The sequence below is a fragment of the Apteryx mantelli genome, chromosome 4 (genome assembly GCF_036417845.1).
Source record: "Apteryx mantelli isolate bAptMan1 chromosome 4, bAptMan1.hap1, whole genome shotgun sequence".
Taxonomy (NCBI): Eukaryota; Metazoa; Chordata; class Aves; order Apterygiformes; family Apterygidae; genus Apteryx; species Apteryx mantelli.
Window position 1 is genome coordinate 45,162,063 of NC_089981.1, and position 22,170 is coordinate 45,184,232.

General features: G+C 36.9%; 1 protein-coding gene across 1 annotated transcript in view; it reads left to right on the top strand.

Moving 5' to 3' along the window:
- Nucleotides 1–22,170, top strand: part of MYBPC3 (myosin binding protein C3) — a 65,095-nt gene that overhangs the window by 25,662 nt on the left and 17,263 nt on the right. Inside the window, exons 12-27 of the mRNA XM_067295553.1 lie at nucleotides 539–705; nucleotides 1,560–1,692; nucleotides 1,945–1,947; nucleotides 2,407–2,531; nucleotides 3,160–3,265; nucleotides 7,343–7,509; nucleotides 7,913–8,078; nucleotides 9,043–9,149; nucleotides 9,499–9,528; nucleotides 9,689–9,825; nucleotides 11,370–11,447; nucleotides 12,647–12,806; nucleotides 14,211–14,315; nucleotides 17,358–17,546; nucleotides 19,613–19,747; nucleotides 20,947–21,114. Of these exons, the coding sequence (XP_067151654.1) occupies nucleotides 539–705; nucleotides 1,560–1,692; nucleotides 1,945–1,947; nucleotides 2,407–2,531; nucleotides 3,160–3,265; nucleotides 7,343–7,509; nucleotides 7,913–8,078; nucleotides 9,043–9,149; nucleotides 9,499–9,528; nucleotides 9,689–9,825; nucleotides 11,370–11,447; nucleotides 12,647–12,806; nucleotides 14,211–14,315; nucleotides 17,358–17,546; nucleotides 19,613–19,747; nucleotides 20,947–21,114 (1,976 nt within the window). The remainder of the gene's footprint in view (nucleotides 1–538; nucleotides 706–1,559; nucleotides 1,693–1,944; nucleotides 1,948–2,406; nucleotides 2,532–3,159; nucleotides 3,266–7,342; nucleotides 7,510–7,912; nucleotides 8,079–9,042; nucleotides 9,150–9,498; nucleotides 9,529–9,688; nucleotides 9,826–11,369; nucleotides 11,448–12,646; nucleotides 12,807–14,210; nucleotides 14,316–17,357; nucleotides 17,547–19,612; nucleotides 19,748–20,946; nucleotides 21,115–22,170) is intronic.

The window sequence follows — 22,170 nt, forward strand, 5'->3', positions numbered from 1 at the left end:
ACCCATGAATCTAAGTGTCTGTATGTTTTACAGCTGACTACAGCCCACATTTGCTTTTACAATAGCCCAGATATTTTTAATAACTCATGATTCATTTTAGTGTACAGATAGAATGCCCAGAGTAGGAAATGACTTGCTTTTTATTAAAACAAACCAACTACTTTGTTTTTAAGGCATTCTCAGGATATTGGTTCAGTTCCTTGCTTTGACACATTTTGTGTATGACCATCCAGGAAAACCAGTCTCCCTGTGTTTCCATTACCCATTGTTAGAAGGGAGTTACTATTTATTTGCTTTGGCTATTAGATGGTAAATTCTTCAAGACAGGATTGGATTTTAATAGCTGTATGTACACATTTAAGAAAAATTAGTCCTGTTTCATTTCATTATTTTAGGTATTAATACAATAATAAGCTAGACTGCTGAAATCTTAATTAAGAAACAACTTCATCAAACCAATATATAGTTTGTCAAGCCTATGGCTGTTTTGAATTCCTTTCAATAGTGGCAATCAGGTATTCTAATCCCTTTCTGCCAGAGGTGAAGCAAAAACTGAATCCCAGCCTGATGTTGATGTTTGGGAAATCCTGAGGAAGGCTCCTCCTTCTGAATATGAGAAAATTGCTTTTCAGTATGGTATCACCGATTTGCGGGGGATGCTGAAACGCCTCAAACGCATAAAGAAGGAAGAGAAAAAAAGTACAGGTTGGCGAGCTATACTTCTTCCAAATAAATGTGCTCATATCTTCTTGTTTGTGGGTTCTTCACGTATTAACATCAGTTGGACAGCAGCGAGATACAAGAACATGATAAATATGAATGGGATACAGTTTATTTTCAGCTGATTGCCAAAGATCAAAGTGCTCAGTGCTCTGGGCTATCTTAGTCCTAAACTCTGGAAATTCTGAACCTGATCATTTTACTAGTTTCTTCTGCTCTTCCCCTTATCTTTCCCTGCACTTAAAAAACAAACAAACAAACAAACAAACAAACAAACAAAAAACAACTGTTCAGCATGTCAGGCATCAATGACACATTTATACAATTTTATTTCCACTGGGAAGATTTCTCAGAAACAAGTGAAGTATGACACATTTAGGATTCTTGAGCCTTTTCTAGCCTTGTCAAGTATTAGCTACCTCATTTTAACCTTTTTTTTTTTTTTTTTTAAGTCTGAAGCATACTGCCTTTTAGTAGTACTAAGAAGATCAGTATCATTTCCTTATGGGCCCACTTAACTATAAACCCTGTTGTTTAGGAAGTGTTGAAGGACATATTCACATCTGTGCTAGATTTAGAACAATTTACTTGGTTATCTTAGTTAACATCACGTGCCTTTCCTCCTATGCTATAGTATCACAAAACACAGAATAAGACGAAGATGACAGAAAGAAATGATAAAAATGCAAACAGGTACACAGGAATAGGGGAAGGTTTAAGACAGTAAGCAACAGGAAATGGAATAAAGATTTCCTTTCCTGACACAGGATGTAAAATTAAAAAAAAAATGTTAAGAATAAAAATGATGAAAAAAATTTTTTAACCATTTTTCATCATAGCATTCCTCAAGAAACTGGATCCAGCTTACCAAGTGGACAAAGGACAGAAGATTAAATTAATGGTTGAAGTTGCCAACCCAGATGCTGATGTGAAATGGCTGAAGAACGGACAAGAGATCCAAGTGAGCGGCAGGTAAACTAGAAATCTGGGATATCCAACAAGGAATGTGCTACAGCTTGGATGTAGGGGAAAACTAGCTATCCTTAGAAAGAACGGAGAAAAAAAACAGGGAGAAATAGGAGCTGAGAAAGAATCTACACAGTGTTTTGGTTTTGCGTCTATTAAAATGAGAAAATATTCAGTTTACTGTTCTCATCACTGTTTCTTTTTCTTCCCTGTGCTCTATATGGACATGGAACTAAATGCTCACGTCTACCTTCTTAGCAAGTAAGTCTCAGATTATACTTTGCTGTTTCTGTATGCATCTCAGGGTCAAGATGACTTTCTTTCTTATGATGTGGGATATACTTCGGTGTAGCTCCTTTGTAAAACCAAATTCCAGTGATTTTGTGCTGAAGCCATGACATGGCATTTTTAATGGTATTCAGGTTTGTTGTATGCCTGTGTGTTAGGAAAGTATCCAGAGTAGCCAGCATTCCAACACCGTTCACAGGTGTGTCTCTCATTTGTATGAAGATTTCTCCATAATTTCCTGACCTAGTTTTTCAAACACTGCTGCTGTCCATTTTGCCACAATAGGGATACAGGGCTAGAGTCTTAACCAACCTTTTCACTGATGCCAGAAAAAAAGTGGAAACCTTTCTTCTTCTCTGCCAGGCAGGGGGAAGCAGTGGATGGGTCCAACAGAGATACTCTTTGATAATTACATTCAGATTCTCTTTTCAGATACATTTTTGAGGCTGTTGGGAATAAGAGAATATTGACCATAAACCACTGCTCTCTGGCTGATGATGCAGCATATGAATGTGTGGTAGGTGAGGAGAAGAGCTTCACAGAATTATTTGTAAAAGGTGAGCAATGGCAGCAAAAGTTAGGGAAGAGATCTTCCCTAACATTTAGCATCAAATTACTGTCACCTCCTTCTTCTCTATTCTCAGATTAGTCAATCTCATAGGAAAGGAAATTCTTGAACATATAAACAGATTCTACTGTCTATTGCAGCAGGTATTTTTCTTAAAAGATTTTCCCTATAGCTGCAACTGAAAAAGCACACAAAAACAGCACAGTCGTAATTATCATTAGTTCTCATTTGAAAGTGATTCTTGTTTTCTCAAAAATAGGGCTAGAAACTTACTTTAAAAATTAGATTTTGCTTGAGATAAACATGTGCCTTAAGCTTTATAAGCAGATCAAGTGGTACAGAAAACTAATGCCTCTGGTTTAGAATTTCAAAGAGTATAAATGAAAACTGATTAATCCTCCGCTTGTATTCTGTCTCATGAAACAAAAACCAAAAGGTCAGCTGATAACATTGACAATGTGATCTGGCATAGTAAATTTTAAATTCCAGCTCGGAGGGTATCAACATGTATTTTGCCAGGAGTTCTTCCTGTGGAACGCAAGTAGAGTGAGTGAGGTCTACGTCTGGTGTTCAGTCTTTCAGAGTACTGTTTTTAATGAAGGCCTCTCCATTTCCAGAACCTCCAATCCTGATCACTCACCCACTGGAGGACCAGATGGTGATGGTTGGAGAGAGAGTGGAGTTTGAGTGTGAAGTATCTGAGGAAGGAGCAACTGTGAAATGGTAAGGAAATAGGAAAAGAAAAAATCAGACTGTACCCCTCCATGGGACATTCTAGGACCAAAGTTTGTGGAGAAGACCAGAATTAAAAGGATGAAGGCATCCCACATCACCTGCTTTCAGAAAAAAAGAAAAAGATTGAATCTCCTCCTATATGTCAAAGACTGAGGAGGAACTGAGAGGCCAAAACATTGCAGAAAACAAATGAGTAAGTGTAGATATTTTATAGTGCCTCCAGAACTTCTTGTTCTGTGGTTACAGGATGCCACTGATTCTACTGAGCTGCTGGCTTTAAAGTTTTCTAAGTGCTTTACAGTAGTGCCTAACTACTGCACAAATCAATTAGATCTGTATTGCGATGATCTTGCTGTACTTCATGGAATCTTCTGGTCTTCTCAACTGCAGGGAGATGTTTTAAAGTACTTTTTCCTGGGTAAAAAGGGGGTGTCTCTTGAGATGGAAAGGAAAGATCATTGACTTATTTTAACATACCTTTTATGTTGATCCTGCAAAGCCAGTCATTATGCATACACAGCAGGTGGGATTAAAATGACAAATACTGAGTCCACAGAGTCCATTTTGTTCAGCATTCGGGCAGAGGGGAAGCTGGAATGTTCACACTGCTCAGGAGGCACAGCAGGCTGCGCTCACATACCAGTCCTTATGCACACCGTTCTCACTTCATTTCTCTAACAGATGAAATTCTCTTGTGCTTGTTAACAGCTTCAGCCACATGGTTATCAACTATTCCCACAATGCCCATTACATTCCTGGAAAGTGCCATCTCTCATCTGCTCTCTCAAAGGAAGGAACTGAGAATTTAAATAGAGCCCAATAGCTAGTACAGAGTATGCATTATGCTATTAAAACCACATCCACAGGCGTACACATGCTATTGTGCAGGGACTGCTTACAGATGTCTGGTCACAAGAGACGGGGATAACCATATCTGTCCCTCTCAGAACACAGTGCAGCTGCCACACTTTGATCCTATGCCTTTGAACCACTGCCGTACATCTCACAGAACTGCTGTCTGTGGGATGGGCATTTGGCCTGACAAGGGCAAAACAGCAGCTGTCTCTGCCTAAAATGCAGCAGAGAAAGTCCTCAATGCGTAGCAATAGAAAACCGAGTAGTAGACATATACTGTATTTCACTGTTTTTATTATGTGAGACTCAATCAAAGTTCTTTGACAACAAGGACAAGGGGAAAAAATGATCCAGGGAAAACATGAAAGATGGTATGGAGAAAGAGTTCCAGTTTTATGTCTCATTAAGGAAATGCTCAGCAGCTGAAGCCAAGTAACAGGCACTAACTCAAGGCACCTGTTACAGCTCTTGGGCCCTTTAAACCTGGCAGATGAACTAACAAGCACATGAATAGGCTCAAACATGTGACTTGCAGAAGACAAATATAAAGCTTCCTGCCTCTTAGACAGGGCCATTGGACTAGGGACTGGAGACTTCATCATGTGGGTCTCTTACAGTAATCAGAAAAGAATATTCTCTTGATCACCTAGGAAGATCTCGCATGATTATTGCACAGAGCTATGGAATAGTTATTTCTAAACTTAAGATGGTCTTGGAAATGATGCAACTCTTGGAAAAAAAAGACACAATGAAATATGCAATCTGGACTTGACTTTTCCAGTTCTGGATGCTGGATGTACCATCTGATCAGCTCCAAATGAAAACAAACTATAGTAATGTAGCAATAATAAACCTGTGGGTTCCTGCTATTACACCATGCCAATGTCAGTGGTATCTCAGAAGACATTAATCAATTTATCCTTACAATATATACAGGAAATAGGAAATCATTTGCAGATAGAGAACAGAGGTAGAGTGGCAGAGTTGAGAACAGATCTTTGATCTGGCTAATGTTCAGGACTTGGATAGACAAAAACATGGCTGACCTAGCACTGGTCTAATTCTGCTTCAAGTGTGAGGTTGAACTAGATGATCTATGGAAGTCCCTTTCAACCAAAGTTTCTATGGTTCTGTAAAATCTTCCTCTTATACCTTATCCACAGTTGTTCTTTTCTGCTTCATTGCTCCAGTTACCCAGGGCTATATTACTTTACATGATGTTTTTCACTTCTCACTGCAGCAATGTATTATTTTATGTCAGGCGCTATCTGGGAGTTCTCTCTTGAGGTTTATAGTTTCATCATTCCACTATTTGTCTGTAAACCCCTCTACACACGCTCTACTTATTATACACAGCATCAGCAATGTGCTAGTCACTAAAACAAACACAAATAAAATATACTATTCCCTTCCTGGGTATTTAAGACACTATTCACTGCAGATAATCTATTTTCATTACTTAGACAAGATTTCAATAAATCTCCTTCTTATCAATGGCTGAATAAAACATTCAAATATCTTTCATAAGTCACATGTCAAAGCATATCACCAAAAGACAAATAAAGAAGCTCATCAAAACATATCACCAGAAAATAAATAAAGAAGTTCATTTTTGGAACACTAGCCACAATGCACGTGCCTGCTTTTCTCTCACCAGCATGTTGATCTTTTGGATTACAGTCCATTCTCAGCAGTTCAGCAAAGGTTTAGGTATCAAAGCACTTGTTCCAGAACTAATCTGCACCCACAAGAGTATCAGCCTAGGGGAACATCTTGCACATGGCCTCAGACTCTTGCCACTTAGCAATCAGAGGAAACATTATCCTGGCATAACACTAAGCACTCTGTCTCATGTGGCTGTTACAAACATTCTCTGTTTCCTCCCTAACTAGTGTTGTAATCCTGTGATCTGGAAGGAAGGCCAGTGTTTTTTTAAACCAACTGTAAATTCCAATAAGCTGTGCTTTGAGGAACAGCTAGAAGGCATAAATGGCAGGTATTCTGAAATGAATTTGAAATGAAGTTGCAGAATATATATCTAAATCACAAACTGTAGGATTCCTACCTTCTGTTTAAAGCTTTGATCTTGTGATTTACTTCAGCAGATTTGTACATAGGCAAAAGGTTTCCTTGCATACAGCTACTTGGAGATTAGAGTTACAGTGTTTTAATGAGTCCCTAAGTAGCAATCCAATTTGCTGCCCTGTGAACACATTTGTTAACATGAGCAGTCATATTGCAATACTGGTAACAAATAAGCAAAATAACACAAGGTAGAAAGAAATTTCTTACTCTATTAAAAGCATTTTTTACTGCTTTTTTTTTCCATATGAATAAGTATCAAAGAGAAAGATGTTTTAAGTTACAAATCTCAGTGGTATTATTCAAATAATAATGAAAAATATAAATGCTAAAAATGAATAGTTGGAGAAATTTCAAGCTATTTTCTTGTAAATTGTTTATGTTATTTGCAGATTACAGAGGGGAGAGCTTTAAAAACTCATATATATTTCTGTGTGACCTTGACTAAACAGCTTGAATCCTCTCTGCTTGGTTCCCTCCATGATGATTGTAAATTGCAATAATTAAATTTCCTCCCAGGCTGGGTGGTGAAGCTTAATTTAGTAATGTCTTAAAAATACTCTGACATCCTTGAATGGAAAGGGCTACAAAAATCCAAAATGAATCTTCATTTAAATCCATTCTAAAATCTTTCTTTTTCCTGATGTCTACAAACCATGAATTTAAAACAACTACAATTCACATCAGGAAAATTAAAACTTTTAATCATTTTCCAGCAAGCCCTGTTTTCCTTATGGCACCTTTTAAGAGAATACATTCATTGCTGGCCAGTTTTCTCATCATCACTGTATCCTGCACAGCATTTAAGCTACTCTATATCTCTAGCATATAAATAGTAACAATCAAGTAATTCCTTGTGAATGAACTCTCTTGAACTAGAAGTCAAATATCTAGTGGAAAATTAATTGTCAAGCTAGTAGGATTCTGCTGCCTAGCAGTTCTGGTTCCACTGACATTTGTGAAATGGGCTCTTTTTTGCTAACTTGCAATACTACAATCAAAGATTGGGTTTATCTTGTGTCTTCTCATCTCTAGCAACACTGAGCTGACTCTTAATCCTCCTCTTCCACCCAGAAGAGAGAGCCTGAAGTTTACAGAAAAATGACTCAACGTTATTTGGCATTGCAGGGAAAAGGATGGAATTGAGCTGACACGGGAAGAAACATTCAAATATCGATTTAAGAAAGATGGGAAAAAGCAGTATCTCATTATTAATGAGTCAACCAAGGAGGACAGTGGACACTACACTGTGAAGACCAATGGTGGACAATCAGTCGCTGAACTAATTGTACAAGGTAGGCATAGGTAATATCACAGAAGCAGGGAAGCTAAAAATGAAAGCAAGCTAAAGGTAACCTTTTCCATGCTAGTGCATAGGGGTAGGATATTCCTTATGCCAGGGAAAAAGATGATTTAATAAATGGAATAAGGGTTCATCATACAGGCCTCAAGGAGAACTCAAACCTGTGTGCCAGATGTAACAGATATCCCAATAGTAACAGGTGCTTAGCCTTAACCAGTCCTGTTAAAACCCTGCATGCTGTGGATTTCCCTTCATGTTTCACCTTTCCACAAACAGCCCAATGCTGTTTCTACTCAGCCCCAGGTTTTTCTGCTCAATAAAGTCATATTAGCTGTTTACTTTACAGATCTATTCTGATTTGTTGATGTACGTATCAATTATTCCCACAATATCAGAGAAAAAGCTGGAAGTTTACCAGAGCATTGCGGACCTGACAGTGAAGGCACGTGACCAGGCAGTCTTCAAGTGTGAAGTTTCTGATGAAAATGTGAAAGGAATCTGGTTGAAAAATGGAAAAGAGGTGGTTCCAGATGAAAGGATAAAGATCTCTCATATTGGCAGGTCAGTCATGTTTCAGAAAGCATGTACAGGTTTGGGTATTGCATTACAAACTACAAGAATTATTATCTCGGGGGATAGGAATATAAAACTAGATTTTGTCTTGGCTCCAGTTAGAAGAAAAAAGTTAAAACCTCTCCATGCACAATCAACATATAGACACAACTTTGTGTTGGTACATGTGCAGACTTCCTGTGCTGGTACATTTTGCGTGTATGATATCAGTGGTAATTTAGCAGAATTCATCCTCAGTTTTCACTTGGATTTCATGTTTTCTTGGTATTGAAATCATCTAGAAAATATATTGCTGGTAACTTTAAATTGAGCAGCAGTAGTTAGATAGATTAAGATAGCACTTATGTGTAAGCCCCTTTACAAAAACTATTTTTTAAAATAAATATTAATATATGTACAGTTGTACAATTTAGTGTTCAAGTTCCTTAGAAGCCTAGGTATTGTAAATGAGACCAAAAAGATTCATAAGGTACACAGGTATTACATCTATTAGATAAACTCTTCCGTGGTACTCCTTTTCTGTATTCTGCTTTAAATTTACAATAATAGAGGGATGGAGTATCATTCTTTGGCTTGTTTTTCACAGTTTCCTTTATTCACGATCTGATTAAATGAAAACAGTAAGCAATGTTACAATGACCTTTCTAATGGTAAAGGACTGGGTTAAAGCAGAGAAACTGCTTCCTGTATTCAAGCCAGCTCAACTTTGAAGCATAATGCATCTACCTTGACAAGAAAAATAAACTCATAGACATCACACTGAGATGAACTTACTTGAGTATTAAAAGTAGCACTGTCCACAGCCCTAGTGGTTGTTGACTTGATATAGGGGAAAGGGGAGAGGAAACAGTAATGTCTCTCCATAAACTATAGCCTGCACACTATCGCTTGATATAGCCCTTTTTCTCCTGGAAAGGTAACAGAGTTGAACATATTTGTTCATGTTGTCCAGAATCCATAAGCTAACTATTGAGGATGTAACACCAGGTGATGAGGCTGACTATTCCTTCATCCCCAAGGGATTTGCTTACAACCTTTCTGCCAAGCTTCAGTTTTTGGGTGAGTTATCTTAGAATATATAATGGGAATTTCATAGGGGTAAAAAGATGGAACTAACCATGGTTACACCAGGAAAGGGTATGGAGAATCCCTTTCCTGATACCGGAAGATAGGCACATTACATTGCTTTGTCTGATATTTTGTGTTGTTATTATTATGTTATTTTACAAAGTCTGTCTCCCAGTTCATTGCATTCATCTGTTGATTTTGATCCATTATGTGATTCATTTATATCCATTATATATATTTAATGACTGATCAATTTTAAAATTACTTTTTGGGTGCAGATGAAACACAAATTCTCAGTTTTCCTATCTATTTCTCCCCCACACCTTTTTTTTTTCCCCAGAGGTCAAGATTGATTTTGTACCAAGAGAAGGTAAGAACAACAGTTGTTATTTTATATGCAGATAAACATGTTTACAATAGCAAAGGATACAGAATATTTTCATTTTTAATGTAATGCATGAGTAATCACTTCTTTTCATACCAAACACTCAAAACATATTTAAAACTTATTTTCTTTGCCTTTGCTGTAGAACCTCCCAAAATCCACCTTGACTGTCTGGGCCAGTCCCCTGACACTATTGTTGTGGTGGCTGGGAACAAATTGAGATTGGATGTTCCCATATCAGGAGATCCAACACCTACTGTCATCTGGCAGAAAGTAAACAAGGTAATGTGTAGTCTGACACAATAGCTGAGGCAAGGAAGTCACAACAGGGAATTTATTTTCTTTCTCAAATCTGACTTAGATTTACAGTTCTTATCTACCAGTATTTTCATTGTCCTTTTAAAAATAGTTTTAAAACTTAATTAAAAAAAAATTAAAAAGCTGCAATGCAGCTGTTAAATCTTTGAGATTTAATTGTTTCTGCAGGAGTCATCTTGAACTATTCTTTTTCTGAATTGTTCCCTTTTTTGTCCATTCCAAAAGTAGGGACTGAATAGTAGATACACATACATGCGGACAAAAGGATACCATACAGGTTTATTCTATTTCTACCTCACAGAAAAAAAAAGGAAAAAAAAAAGATAATTTCCTGAGAGGATGGACATATTCTGGAGATGGCAGTTTCTTTCATTTCTTTTCCAAGGGCTTTTCTACAGTTTGTGAAGAAACTATATTCTTAACAAATCACTGGGGCTGAAGGGCAAAACTCTATTTAGTATACTGAAAATTTAGAGTTTGAGAATTTAGAGGACACTTACTATTTGCCTTATCAGAGTAATTGCAAAACATCAAAGAAAAGAATTAGCAGCTAGGCATGAAATGCTAGGAGAGCTCCCTTTCTGGCTATCTCAAAGCACCCCCACCCCTCATCAACTGTGTGCTCTTGAGCTTTAACTAGCACAAAACACAGGAATACCTTGCATAAGATTCTACAGCATCATTACACTTTCCATAGGTAGCATGAAAAAATGAACAGATACAGACAAAATAAGATGGCCAATTATATTTATTTCCCCAACTTCATTTCCTCATGATTCTGGAGCATTCTTTGTTCAGGTGAGCATATCTAGTAACATTTAAGACTTCCTTTTGCAATGCAGAATTGGTATGGAAACAAACAGAAAACACTTGCCTGTCTGTCAAAAAACACTTTTCTGACTGTTGTGCAAAAGTCTCTCTGAAAAATGAGGATTGATTTTCAGACAAATCTTACACCTTATTATTCTAAGACATGAGATCTGAAAGATAAGGGAAAGAAACCAGGCTTGATTTGAAGGAACGATAAGATATACTATTGAAATACTTTTTTTGATGTGTGTTACAGATCTGACTGTATTTCTGAGCATTAAAACTTCTTCGTAGACTTAATTCCATTATTAATGAAAGAAATAATCTTTGTTTCTGTAGTTGCACAAGGTCAGTAATTCTATTACTACAGGACACAGAGAGATTCACAGCTAGTTACAATTCTGCAGGGAAGTCAGGCATCTTTGTTTATGAAGCTATAAATTTGGTTTTGCTGATTTATGCTTCCTTTAGTTCACTGCAGTCTGATAACTCTATTTCCATTTCTGCTTTTTGCCTTCATATCGGTTGATTTCCTTCCCAGCTCTGCTTGCTCTCATTAGCTCTTCACTTCTGGCACACCTCTGTATGCAACCCCCACAACATACCTATGGATTTTTCTCCTCTGTCTTGCAAAAACAACTTTACTGCTCTGCTCGGTAAGATTTAGCTGACTTTCTGTGGTTTCTCTGCTTATATAGAAAAGCGACCTTGTCCTAAGCCATGATGATTCCATGATTTCCTCAGAAAACAGCAGTGATTTAAATACTGATAGTAAGGTAAGCTCCTTATTATTTATGCAGACACACAAGTATGCTTAGATTTTTCCAGTTAAATGGTCCTATTCAGAAGAAAGTAAAATTAAAGTTGGTAGATATTAAAACTGATCAAGCAAATATCACATCAAGTCCAACATCAAGCCTCACGATGGCTATTATCAAGCACATTAACTAGGCACAAGAAATCTGGTGAGTAATTTTAGAGTAAGATACTCATTGAGGAAGTCTTGTTCTAATCGCTGTCCTTTGGTGGCTGTATTACAAAGATTCAAAAAAAAATTTTTTTTTAAGTATTTGTGAATGTCCAGCCATATATATCTTGGACAAAATCGTAGAGGACACAGGGAAAGATGACAACAGGTCAAGAGAGTGGGTTATGTATGTAGGAAATGATGAATGATTTTCCAACGAGCTCCTTTTATCATACATATTTTTTTACTTCAGCAGAGTCAAACGTAGTTTACAGTTTATTATGCAGCAATACACAGGCATGTTTATCAGGGTTAGGATACATACGTTTTGAGTGGTTCCTGTTCCAAGTCTAAAAATACAAGGGCAGATAAAGAAGAAAGGAGGGCTTTATAAACACACAGCAAAGTATTGGTGATTATGTTGAGACCTCTTAGCTCAAAGGGGAGTAGAAAAAACAAGAACCTATTTAACAGTCTTGAGTGACAGAAATCACACTGCTGCCATTAACAGTTACAAAGAAATATGGTTAATTGTATTGATAAATTGTTCAAATCAGTGTTAGCTGATGCCAAACGTAGATACTGTTGATCAAGAACATTTGCTCAACCATTTGAAACTGAATTTGCAAAACTTCTTGCATTTACCTACCAGCCAATTGTTATCCATGAAACTCTATGCTGATACTAGCAATCATCCCATGCAGCAATTGATGGAAGTACTCAGTAACTTCTTTGAAATGTAACTGAGAATGTGTAATTATGAATGAACTTAAGGACCTGCAGACTTTCAAAGCCAATTTTCCCAAAAGTCATTTACTTTATCTGAGCCTTGTGGTTAATATATTGTCTTTTACAAGTAAATAGAACCTGAACTACTGTATTTATAGCTTTTGAATAATTTCAATAATATTCAATGCTATGAAGTTTTCCACTAGGTACATGCAGGTTCATCAGGCTGTCCCTGGCACAGCTTAAAATGACTTTATCTGCTACTTTCACTGCCCACAGCTTCTGTTTGAATCTGAAGGCAGAGTTCGTGTGGAGATGCATGAAGACCACTGTGTCTTCATCATTGAAGGAGCAGAAAAGGAGGACGAGGGTGTATACAGAGTTATAGTTAAGAATCCAGTGGGAGAAGATAAGGCTGATATCACAGTCAAAGTTATTGGTAAGTGAAGGAAGGAAATAGGCCATGAAAATCTCTCAAGTTCAGTGGAATTCACCCTTCTCTAAAATTGAAGCAAGGTGCCTGCTGTGTGAAAAGGAAAGAGAACAACTCCCAGTATAAATCCACATGCTTTCTTTTTATATTTTTCCAGTTTCAGGTGATCCTATCATTTATATACGATATTCCCTTCTGAAGAGTATTCTTCATGCTAGTTCGAGATGAGAAATAACTTCTTGACATTTTGTTGTTGTGCTTTATTTTTAAACAAAGATGACTTCATTTATAAGTAGCAAATGGTTAATAGAATAAAGAGTTATATAATGTCTCTGACCCAAGATAAATGTATTCTAACTGTGAGTCACAGAGGAGCTGGGGGGGAATGTGATTCTGAGTCAATAATTTTTATGAAATTTTTCATAGGATTTAACATCTTTATATCCTGTCACATATACAACAAAAGGTTAGGTTATGAACAAACTTAGAAATGATAAAAGAAAATCCTTTTCACCTACAGTATTGTAATTTGGAATTCACTGCTTTTTGAACTCATTAAGATGAATACTAAGTCTGTTTTCATCTTTTATAAATCTTAAGTCAGGATATATTTATTACAAATATCTCCATAAGTAACAAAATATGTGAGACATGTAGCCATTATAATATATATAAAGTTTGTTCTAGGCAAAGTAGGAAACCCTGGAGTGAGCCTCTTGTTACAGATTTGAGGACAAATTACTAACAAGTGTGAATTGTTACTTCTCATTTGGCTGGAGAACTGGTGGAGCTGTTTCCTAACATACTCAACAGTTCTGTCCCAATTAGGTAAAAGATCTTGTATAATGAGCATGATGTCAAATTTTATTTCTCATTAGATAAAATTCAGATAGGAGCCATTTGTTGTCTGCAAAAGATCTCTCCATATACCAAAGAAGGAAATACCAGTGTTGTCTCTCACTAATGTGGGTTCTGGGGTTTGGGGGTTTTTTTGGTTTGTAGCATAAATACATGTCAGTCATGAATGACTGGATGCTGATTATCCCTATTACTATACAGCTGATTATCTTACATTTTACAAAGAGGTGGCTGTTTCTGGGAAGAAGAAGAGATCTGAATAATCAAATACTATTTAAAGGAAAACCAACCTAATTTGGAAGCATCAAAGAGCAGCATTCACTCTGGACTAAGTAATGAATTTTATATTATATCTACTGTTTCAATCTGACAAATCTGCATCATCACTTTAGAAGCACCATGGTGATGAAAAAATCATATGTCTTTAATACTGCTGACTAGGAAATTCCTCAGGATGTCTGATTTCTTTTTAAAGAAACCATTTAGATATTCAATATGGAAAAATGTTAAATAAAAAATGTTTCATTGCATTCATTCTCACATATTCTTCAGATGTTCCTGACCCTCCAGAAGCCCCCAAGATCAGCAATATTGGAGAAGATTACTGTACTGTGCAGTGGCAACCCCCTAAATATGATGGTGGGCAACCAGTACTTGGTAAGTACTAAAATACAAACTCCCCAGCAGTCTCACTTTTATTTTTTGCTGCTCCTTTAAAATGATTCAAAATGACTTTATAAGTTTATTCACTCTAGGAAGGGTGACCTTCAGAAACTAACTGCTCGAGGATATCAATCCTTCAAAACTGTTTAGATTCTTGCCCTTCAATTTTAGGGAGAGAGTGCCCTCTACCTGTGCCATTGAAATCAGAGAAATATTTCAGTGAGTAAGTTAATTCTCGCCTTAGATAAAAGTACCAAAATAAATAGGAAGTATCAAAGCAGGAGATGATGCCAAAGTAACTAAAGTTAGGTATTCCCTTTCAAGACTGAAATTTGAGATCAGTGTACAGGCCTTTGAACTTGCTTAGGAATACTGAAACAGAGAAATAGCCACTTTAGTCATCAATTCCAGTCCTCCGCAATCTCGAGCAGTCATGCAATGCATGTTTCCTTTAGAAGACTACTTCATAATTCTACTTCATCCCAAACCAACCACATACCATAGGTCACAAAACACTTCTCAATCTCTGTAATGACCTTAAAATCTGTAGTAGAGGCCAAAATTATCATCTGTTACAGAAAATGAGCAGAGAAGATCAAGAATATCACCAATACCATGCAAAATGTCTACCGAGCATGATATTTGTTAAATAAAACTCCCTGTGATCCCAGGAAGGAAAAAAAAAAAGGCAGGGTCTTGGCCAATTTCAGGAAAAAAATCCTCTAGACTCCAAATCCAGCAATTTGTTTAATAAAGACCATTGGAGTTTGAGTTTCCTTTTTAAATACACTGAAACCTATACAGAGTCCCATATGGATGCCAGTGCTAGAAATGCTCTAAAATTCTTCTAATTTCCTGCATAGTACCTAGAAGAGAACAGTTGGTATTTGCTTTTGGATATTTGGACTTCATTTACTTCCTCAAGAATGGAGTAACCTTATTTAATTCAATAGAAGTTATCTGTGCAGGAATAAACAGGATACTACTGGGCCACTCCTTTGTGGTTTCATCTGTTCTGAGAGGAAGCAAGCAAGAAATTAACAACTTAAACTATTACGTTCTAAGCTAAATATCAAAAGCTGTTGGTTACCACAGCCAAAACTTCCCAGTGTACTTTGACTAGGCAAAGCTCATGATTTGGTTGTGTTTAGTTGTTAGGGCATATATGTTTTGGAAAGCATGCTCGCATTTGGAAAACACACACAGTTTGGAAAATATCAAAGGCATGATTTTGTTAATGTCAATAGAAGAAAATAGAATAAATTAATAGAATAAAATAGCATGAAATATCTGAACAAAAGCCAAGATGTTGTACTATCCATTCAAACAAAGCTATAAAAGCATGCTAAAAAGGTAGGGAAAAAAAAGACAACTGCAAGTCAGGAGGAACTTTCTGCATTAAAAGCGACGATACAACCCATCAGCTCAAAGGAACTTTTGCCACTCACTTCCCAAAACATTCTTTAGACACCCATGCTCTTCTTGAAATTCAGTATCGACAGGGAAGGTTGATGCAGGATATGTCTACCTATAGCATGTCAGCAACTCTGCCTATTGTTCTCCATCTCCCTTTAGACCCTGTAAGTGCAAACCATACTGCTCAGGTATACCAAAGGGATACCTGCAAGTTTGACAGAAACAACCTTTGTCAAAAGCAGGGATTAAATCACTGACCTACAGAGCTCAAGTCACAAGCCTTAACAATTTGTTTGCTATAGACCTATACTACCTTAGCAAATCACTGCCACAGATTTACATCCTCTGTGGACTAGGTGTAGAGATAAGTGTATCATACATATAAATATACTGCATAATGATTTACACATACCAGGCACTTCCTGATGACTCTGATGTTTCAAAACAAATCTGTTTAAAAGAAGTCTATGAGCATCACATGCAAGCATATCATCAGTAGCAGGTCACTGGAAAATAATTTAATACAAACTTTTCCAATGTGTTGCACAACTATCCTCCATATCTATCAAGAATCACAGACATGTTCCCAGTCTGGGGAGAAGAGCAGTTTATGTTGAAAGCTGATAACCCACTCTGGCTTCATCATTCTGAAAAATAACACAGTGCTGTGGAAAAGGCTACGCATGATGAGGGAGTAGGGGGACTACTACATAGTGTTGGGGGGCAATAGTACTATGTACCTGGACCTGGACTCTAGGCATGCAGACTACATGAAGCTATACTACAGATACGTTGTGCCTTGAATCCCGCTAGCCTGGGTCTCTGTAATCATGCAGGTTCGCTTTCCTTCCCAAGGAAACCAGAGGAAGGAAAATGGTGCATGTCCGGGACTCACTCTGCTACAGGCCTAAAGAACAGCAGGGGTCTGGGCACAGTTCTGGGGAGCACTCTACGATTCCAGCACTTAGGCATGGACAGAGATATCTAGCATAAGTTCTGTGATAACTCATTTTAAAAAAATGAAGGGAAGTGTCAAACTGTTCTTCCTGCTAATTTTTTGCACTGGGATTGATTATATTAGTCAATAATAAGAATAGTGAATTGCAGCTGAATGTAAGAAAGAATTTTTTTTTTAACTCTATGTCTTATCTTACACAATTTAAGGCAATTTCTCCTTCACTAAAAGGGCCTTCTGATGAGCTGCTGGGTGTCATTCATTTCTCTGCCACTAGGAGTGAATGACAGCACTTAGGCCAGAAAAGATTTATGATTTATATCAGTTCTACTAGTATCTCTATTTTGCATGCATCTAAATAGAGTAATACTATAGTATAACATGCAAAATATACTTAAAGCCTAATAACAGACACAGAAAGACTATTCCAAATGGGTTCCACTGTGAAAAGCATAATTGTTCATGCAAGAATGTCACATAGCAAGAAAGCAATACAAGAGGAAACTGGAGGAAAATACCAAAGCTTCACACAATTCAGTTACGTGCAATAATTCTGGATCACATTTGGCTCTTTCAAGCCATGGAAGAAAGGTGATTTTCTCTTCTCCTGTGTGTGAAATAATAACATTGCAATTCCTTTACACCATAAGAGATATCCTTTCCAGGCTATATTTTAGAGAGGAAGAAGAAGAAGAGCTTTCGATGGATGAGACTGAACTTTGACCTTTTAAAAGAGCTATCCTATGAAGCCAAGCGAATGATTGAAGGAGTAGTTTATGAGATGAGGATTTATGCTGTGAATTCTATTGGCATGTCCCGGCCAAGCTCTGCCTCACAACCCTTCATGCCAATTGGTGAGTTTTACCACATTGTGTATTATTGCTAGGACAAAACAAAGACAGGACAATTTTCACTTCCTCACTTCAACTGTCCTTATACTCAAAACGAATATGTAAAAAAAAGACGCTGCTGGCCATCTCTATATTCTGTATTAATCGAGCTTTTCATTTGTCATCTTCCTCTTTTCCATCTCTCATTCCCCTTCCTGAGAAGCACAGAGGTTCCAGTTTCATGAAATTGCTGATGAATTTCTAGTTGTTATAATTAGAAGTGTGAGAGTCAAGCTGGGTCTGGAAAGGAGGGGAACTAATTGACAGAAATTTCCCTGTCCCTCTCAGCTTCCCCCATTCCCTAATGGGTGCAAATATCACAGTATCCCACCCAGTACTCCCTTAATCCTGGCCCCCTCCACAGCTAAAAGGATAGCTGATTAAGAAAATATTTGAGGAATGATTTTCTATAAATAATCCTTCCCATCTCAGCAGTCAGTGTCTCCCGCAGTTCATGAGCTGGGAGCAAACCAAAAGAGTCCTCAGGAAGCCTGCCTGCCTGCTAAGAGCTTTAAAAAGAAGAGCCACAAAAATACAAATAGCTGGAGATTAAAATGACTAGAGTTGCCAAATCTACAAATATCAGCGAAGGGGGACAGCCTGCTGAAGGAGATAATGTAAAAGCAGATGATGTAGTGAATGGGTCAGAAGGAAAGGATAAACTGCAAGAAGGGTCTGCTAATTCTGGACTTCAAACACCCAACAGCTGGTCTGCAACAAAAGAGGGCAAACTGGAACCATCCAGAAGAGCTACTGAACCAAAAGGTCCAAAGTTTTCATGGGATAGGCAGAGAATTACTTGATTAAGGATTAAGTTCACACTATTGCTTCAGAGAAGAGGTTTGGGGTTTTGAAGGTGTACTGTGTGGTTGTGTATGCACACAACTGCCTTTGCCTCCTGTATGTGGTTCACAGTCCTTGCTCCAATTTCAATATGAAAAATTTTGACAGAGCTACAAAAAGAAAACTGGGTGATATGCTTTTTGTAATAATTTCAGGAACTAAGATCAATCTCCATGAGTGGCACAGTTTATAAAACTGTATATTTAATTTACTTTATATATGAAATATTTCTAACATGTAAAATCTGTTAAGTATATTCAAAAATGTTCAGTTTAGGATATGTATTTATACACATACAGTATGTCAAATATATATTTCTTTAACATCATTGTTTTGTACCATGTATACTAAATGTTATGTTCCAGTCATTCCAAATGTTACTTTGAACGAGTTATCTTTCTGTTTGCTTTTTGGAATCAATGATTTGACAGTAGCATTTATGTGTATTCAGGCTTTGGGATTCTCCAGTAAGGGCTTTTCTCGTTTATTTTTTAATTAGCAAGCAGGTCATGTGTAAGAAGACAGAATTTAGCTGGTGGTCCTTCTGAACTATGGAATTAAAAAGAGCAAGGAGACTGCTGTTCTCAGAAGATATGAAATAGCTATATGCAACAAAAAGTGAAATTCTTTAGCTCCAAAATATTTTTCTCAGATACGTCTCTATTAGAAATGCACAAAATGGATCTAATGTTTTTGTAAATATGTAGTCATAACTTTTGGTCATTTTCACCATTATTAGAGGAAAACAAGGTATATCAAATATAGCCACTGATGAATTTGGTCCCCGACTATGTCAGTTTTGTCACCCCGATTACATTCAGGCTGTAGGGACAGCATACAAATTGTATGCATTTTTATTTTGAAACTTTTCTGCTAACTTCTGCTGATAATTTGACTCACTTGTCCATAACTCTTCCTTTTTCACCAGCTTTTATTCATAAGGGAGTATATGTGAAGAGCAACTGCTATCTAGACCTCTTGTTCCTTCCCTATTATAGGAATCTTGTGTTGCACTTCTATTAAATGAAGTATTAGGTGTTACAATTTATGACTGTGCTTCAATTAAATTTATTTTATTAAAGCAGATAGTGCTATGTAATTCAGATACTAATCACTACTTCTAGTCTTCGAATTCTCATGGTTATATTGCTATATCTCAGAAATTACTTCTATGTATTTCTTTATAGCTCCTCCAAGTGAACCAACCCACTTTACAGTGGAAGATGTTTCTGACAGCACTGTTGCTTTGAAGTGGAGACCCCCTGAACGGATTGGAGCAGGGGGATTAGATGGCTATATTGTGGAATACTGCAAAGATGGATGTAAGTAAGCACTAGCATTAGGTAGTAGCAACTGAATGTTATTAAAATACTACAATTGCAATAGTTTCACTGCAGTATCACAAGAAATAACCATATCCAGTATCATTAAAGTTTAATTCTAAGCTACCAGACCTACCACGACATGACTGTAACACCATGGCAGTCACATCAACCCTAATATCTTCACAATCATCATCTTAAACTTTGATACAGAAAAGTACAAAAATACCCATGTAGTTCTATAGTCACTATTACCATACTTTTATAGCGTTCATAAATTGCATATTCCCTAAAATCAATACAATAACATGACTGTAACATCATTAGTCAAACACTGCAGTTATTTTCAAGTAACTGTCACCTAGTCCCATTTAATACTTGTAGTCTGATAACAGAAAGTATAATTGCATCGTATCTACAACATTCAATTTACTGTGATGTTACCACATAACTTTATCTTTTAAATCATAACTTTAATCACTTTAATTGTGGTATTTTCTCTGTCACTAAGCAAAATTGCCATATAACCTAAACTAAAGTTTTCTACAGGATATAATTTATCCAGAAATAATTTTTAGTCCTTAATGAGATGTCATGATGGAATTATTAGAATCCCTATGACCTCATCCTAGAAGAATGATTTTACAATAGCACTTCTGTGTTGTTGTAATAACTAAGGAATCCCCAGGAATTCTGTTCTATAGTGTCAGAATGAAAAAGTGATAATAAATTTCAACAGTTATGTGCTCTGTTATGTTCTCAGTACATGTGTCTCCCACCATTCCATTTGGACACCCACAAGAGATACATTTATTCCATGAAGAAATGAAATTAAGGCTTCACTTGCTTGCTAACGATGCCTTCAAAATACTCCCTTCCCCTTCTTGCTAATGAAAACAAATGTAGAGAAACTCCACAGCGCTAAGCTCCCTGAAGACATAAGACAGAATGACAAAGAAACTACCCTTACCCTAAGCCATTTTGAATAAAGCAAAGTTTACATATTCCTGAACTCCATGTGTAAACACACTTTCTGGAACAAGAATTCTTTTTCCAGCTTAGTTTATTTTATTCTAAGTGTAGTATTGCATGTTAAATTCATTTTACTGTAATATGAATGTACTTTCAATAGTAGACAAGGCATGAGTTTGGAAGGTTAATAAATTATTATACTATGCTTACCCTGTACGTACTTGCAGCTACAGAATGGATTCCAGCTCTTCCTGGCCTAACTGAGCGTACAACTGCACTGATTAAAGACCTGGTCACAGGCGACAAACTTCATTTTCGTGTAAAGGCTATAAACCTGGCTGGTGAGAGCGGAGCAGCAATAATCAAAGACCCTGTTACTGTTCAAGAGATTCTGCGTGAGTACCTAGAGTGAGTAAATCTCACTCATCTTTCTCCATCGGTCAAAATCCTAATCATATACACAAAGCAGAAAAAATTCTGGGGCTGACAAGCCTACACCTTCTTCTAAGTATAACATACAAACAGTTCTTTCAGTTTGATTGTGAGCAAAAAATCTTCTGATGCTGAGAACATTATTATACTGTCCAGGTCTTATATTTCTAAAGTGTAGCTTTTAAAATAAAATCTTACTTCTTACTTTCAAAAATATGCACATTTCACCTCCTGAAATAGTGCTCTCAGCATTTAAGAGACACAATTTTTCAGATTTACTTTTCTGTTGGAAGAGCTGTTATAATAATGCAAAATGATCACATTGCATGGGACAAGAGATGAGGTACTCTTCAAATAAAAGCAGTTATTTGTATTTGATATTGTCCTAGGTTATTAATTAACACCCTATGTATAACCCAACAGCAGCAGATAATAATTAATTTGCCTGGAGTCCAAAAGATATCAAGAGCTGCTAATAGTGAATTCATCAACCTTGATGCACATGAAGTGTCTGCCGGAGTCTCACTAACAGTAAGAGGACCCAGCATAAATAAAACAAAACTGTAATGCATTTCAAAACCAAGTGGGCATAAAGACAGACACTCCAACTGTAGTTTAAGAAATTATTTTTATAAAAGCCTGAGGAAAGAATAAGGGACCCAGAGAGAACACAGAAAACCTCCCAATGAGGTGGAGAAAAGCAGAGACTGGAAGACAGAGCATAGCGCTAAGAGCTGCTATGAGAGAGAGTGCTAAAATCTGCTTTTGCTAGTGAAAAGTGAGCTGATACTCTGATATTCCACTCCTCCCACCCCAATGAAAGATCTATAATTGAATGACTGCAGAGAGGAAAAGAAAATCCATTGATTGTACTGCTCCCTGAACAAGTCCGTAGACATCTCCAAATCGCAATTTATGAGGAGCTGTAGTATTAATATAGCAATGGATTAATCATAATCCATAACCACTCTTTTACTCTTTTACCCTTTATCCTGTCCCCTCTACTGCCTGCAAAGAAA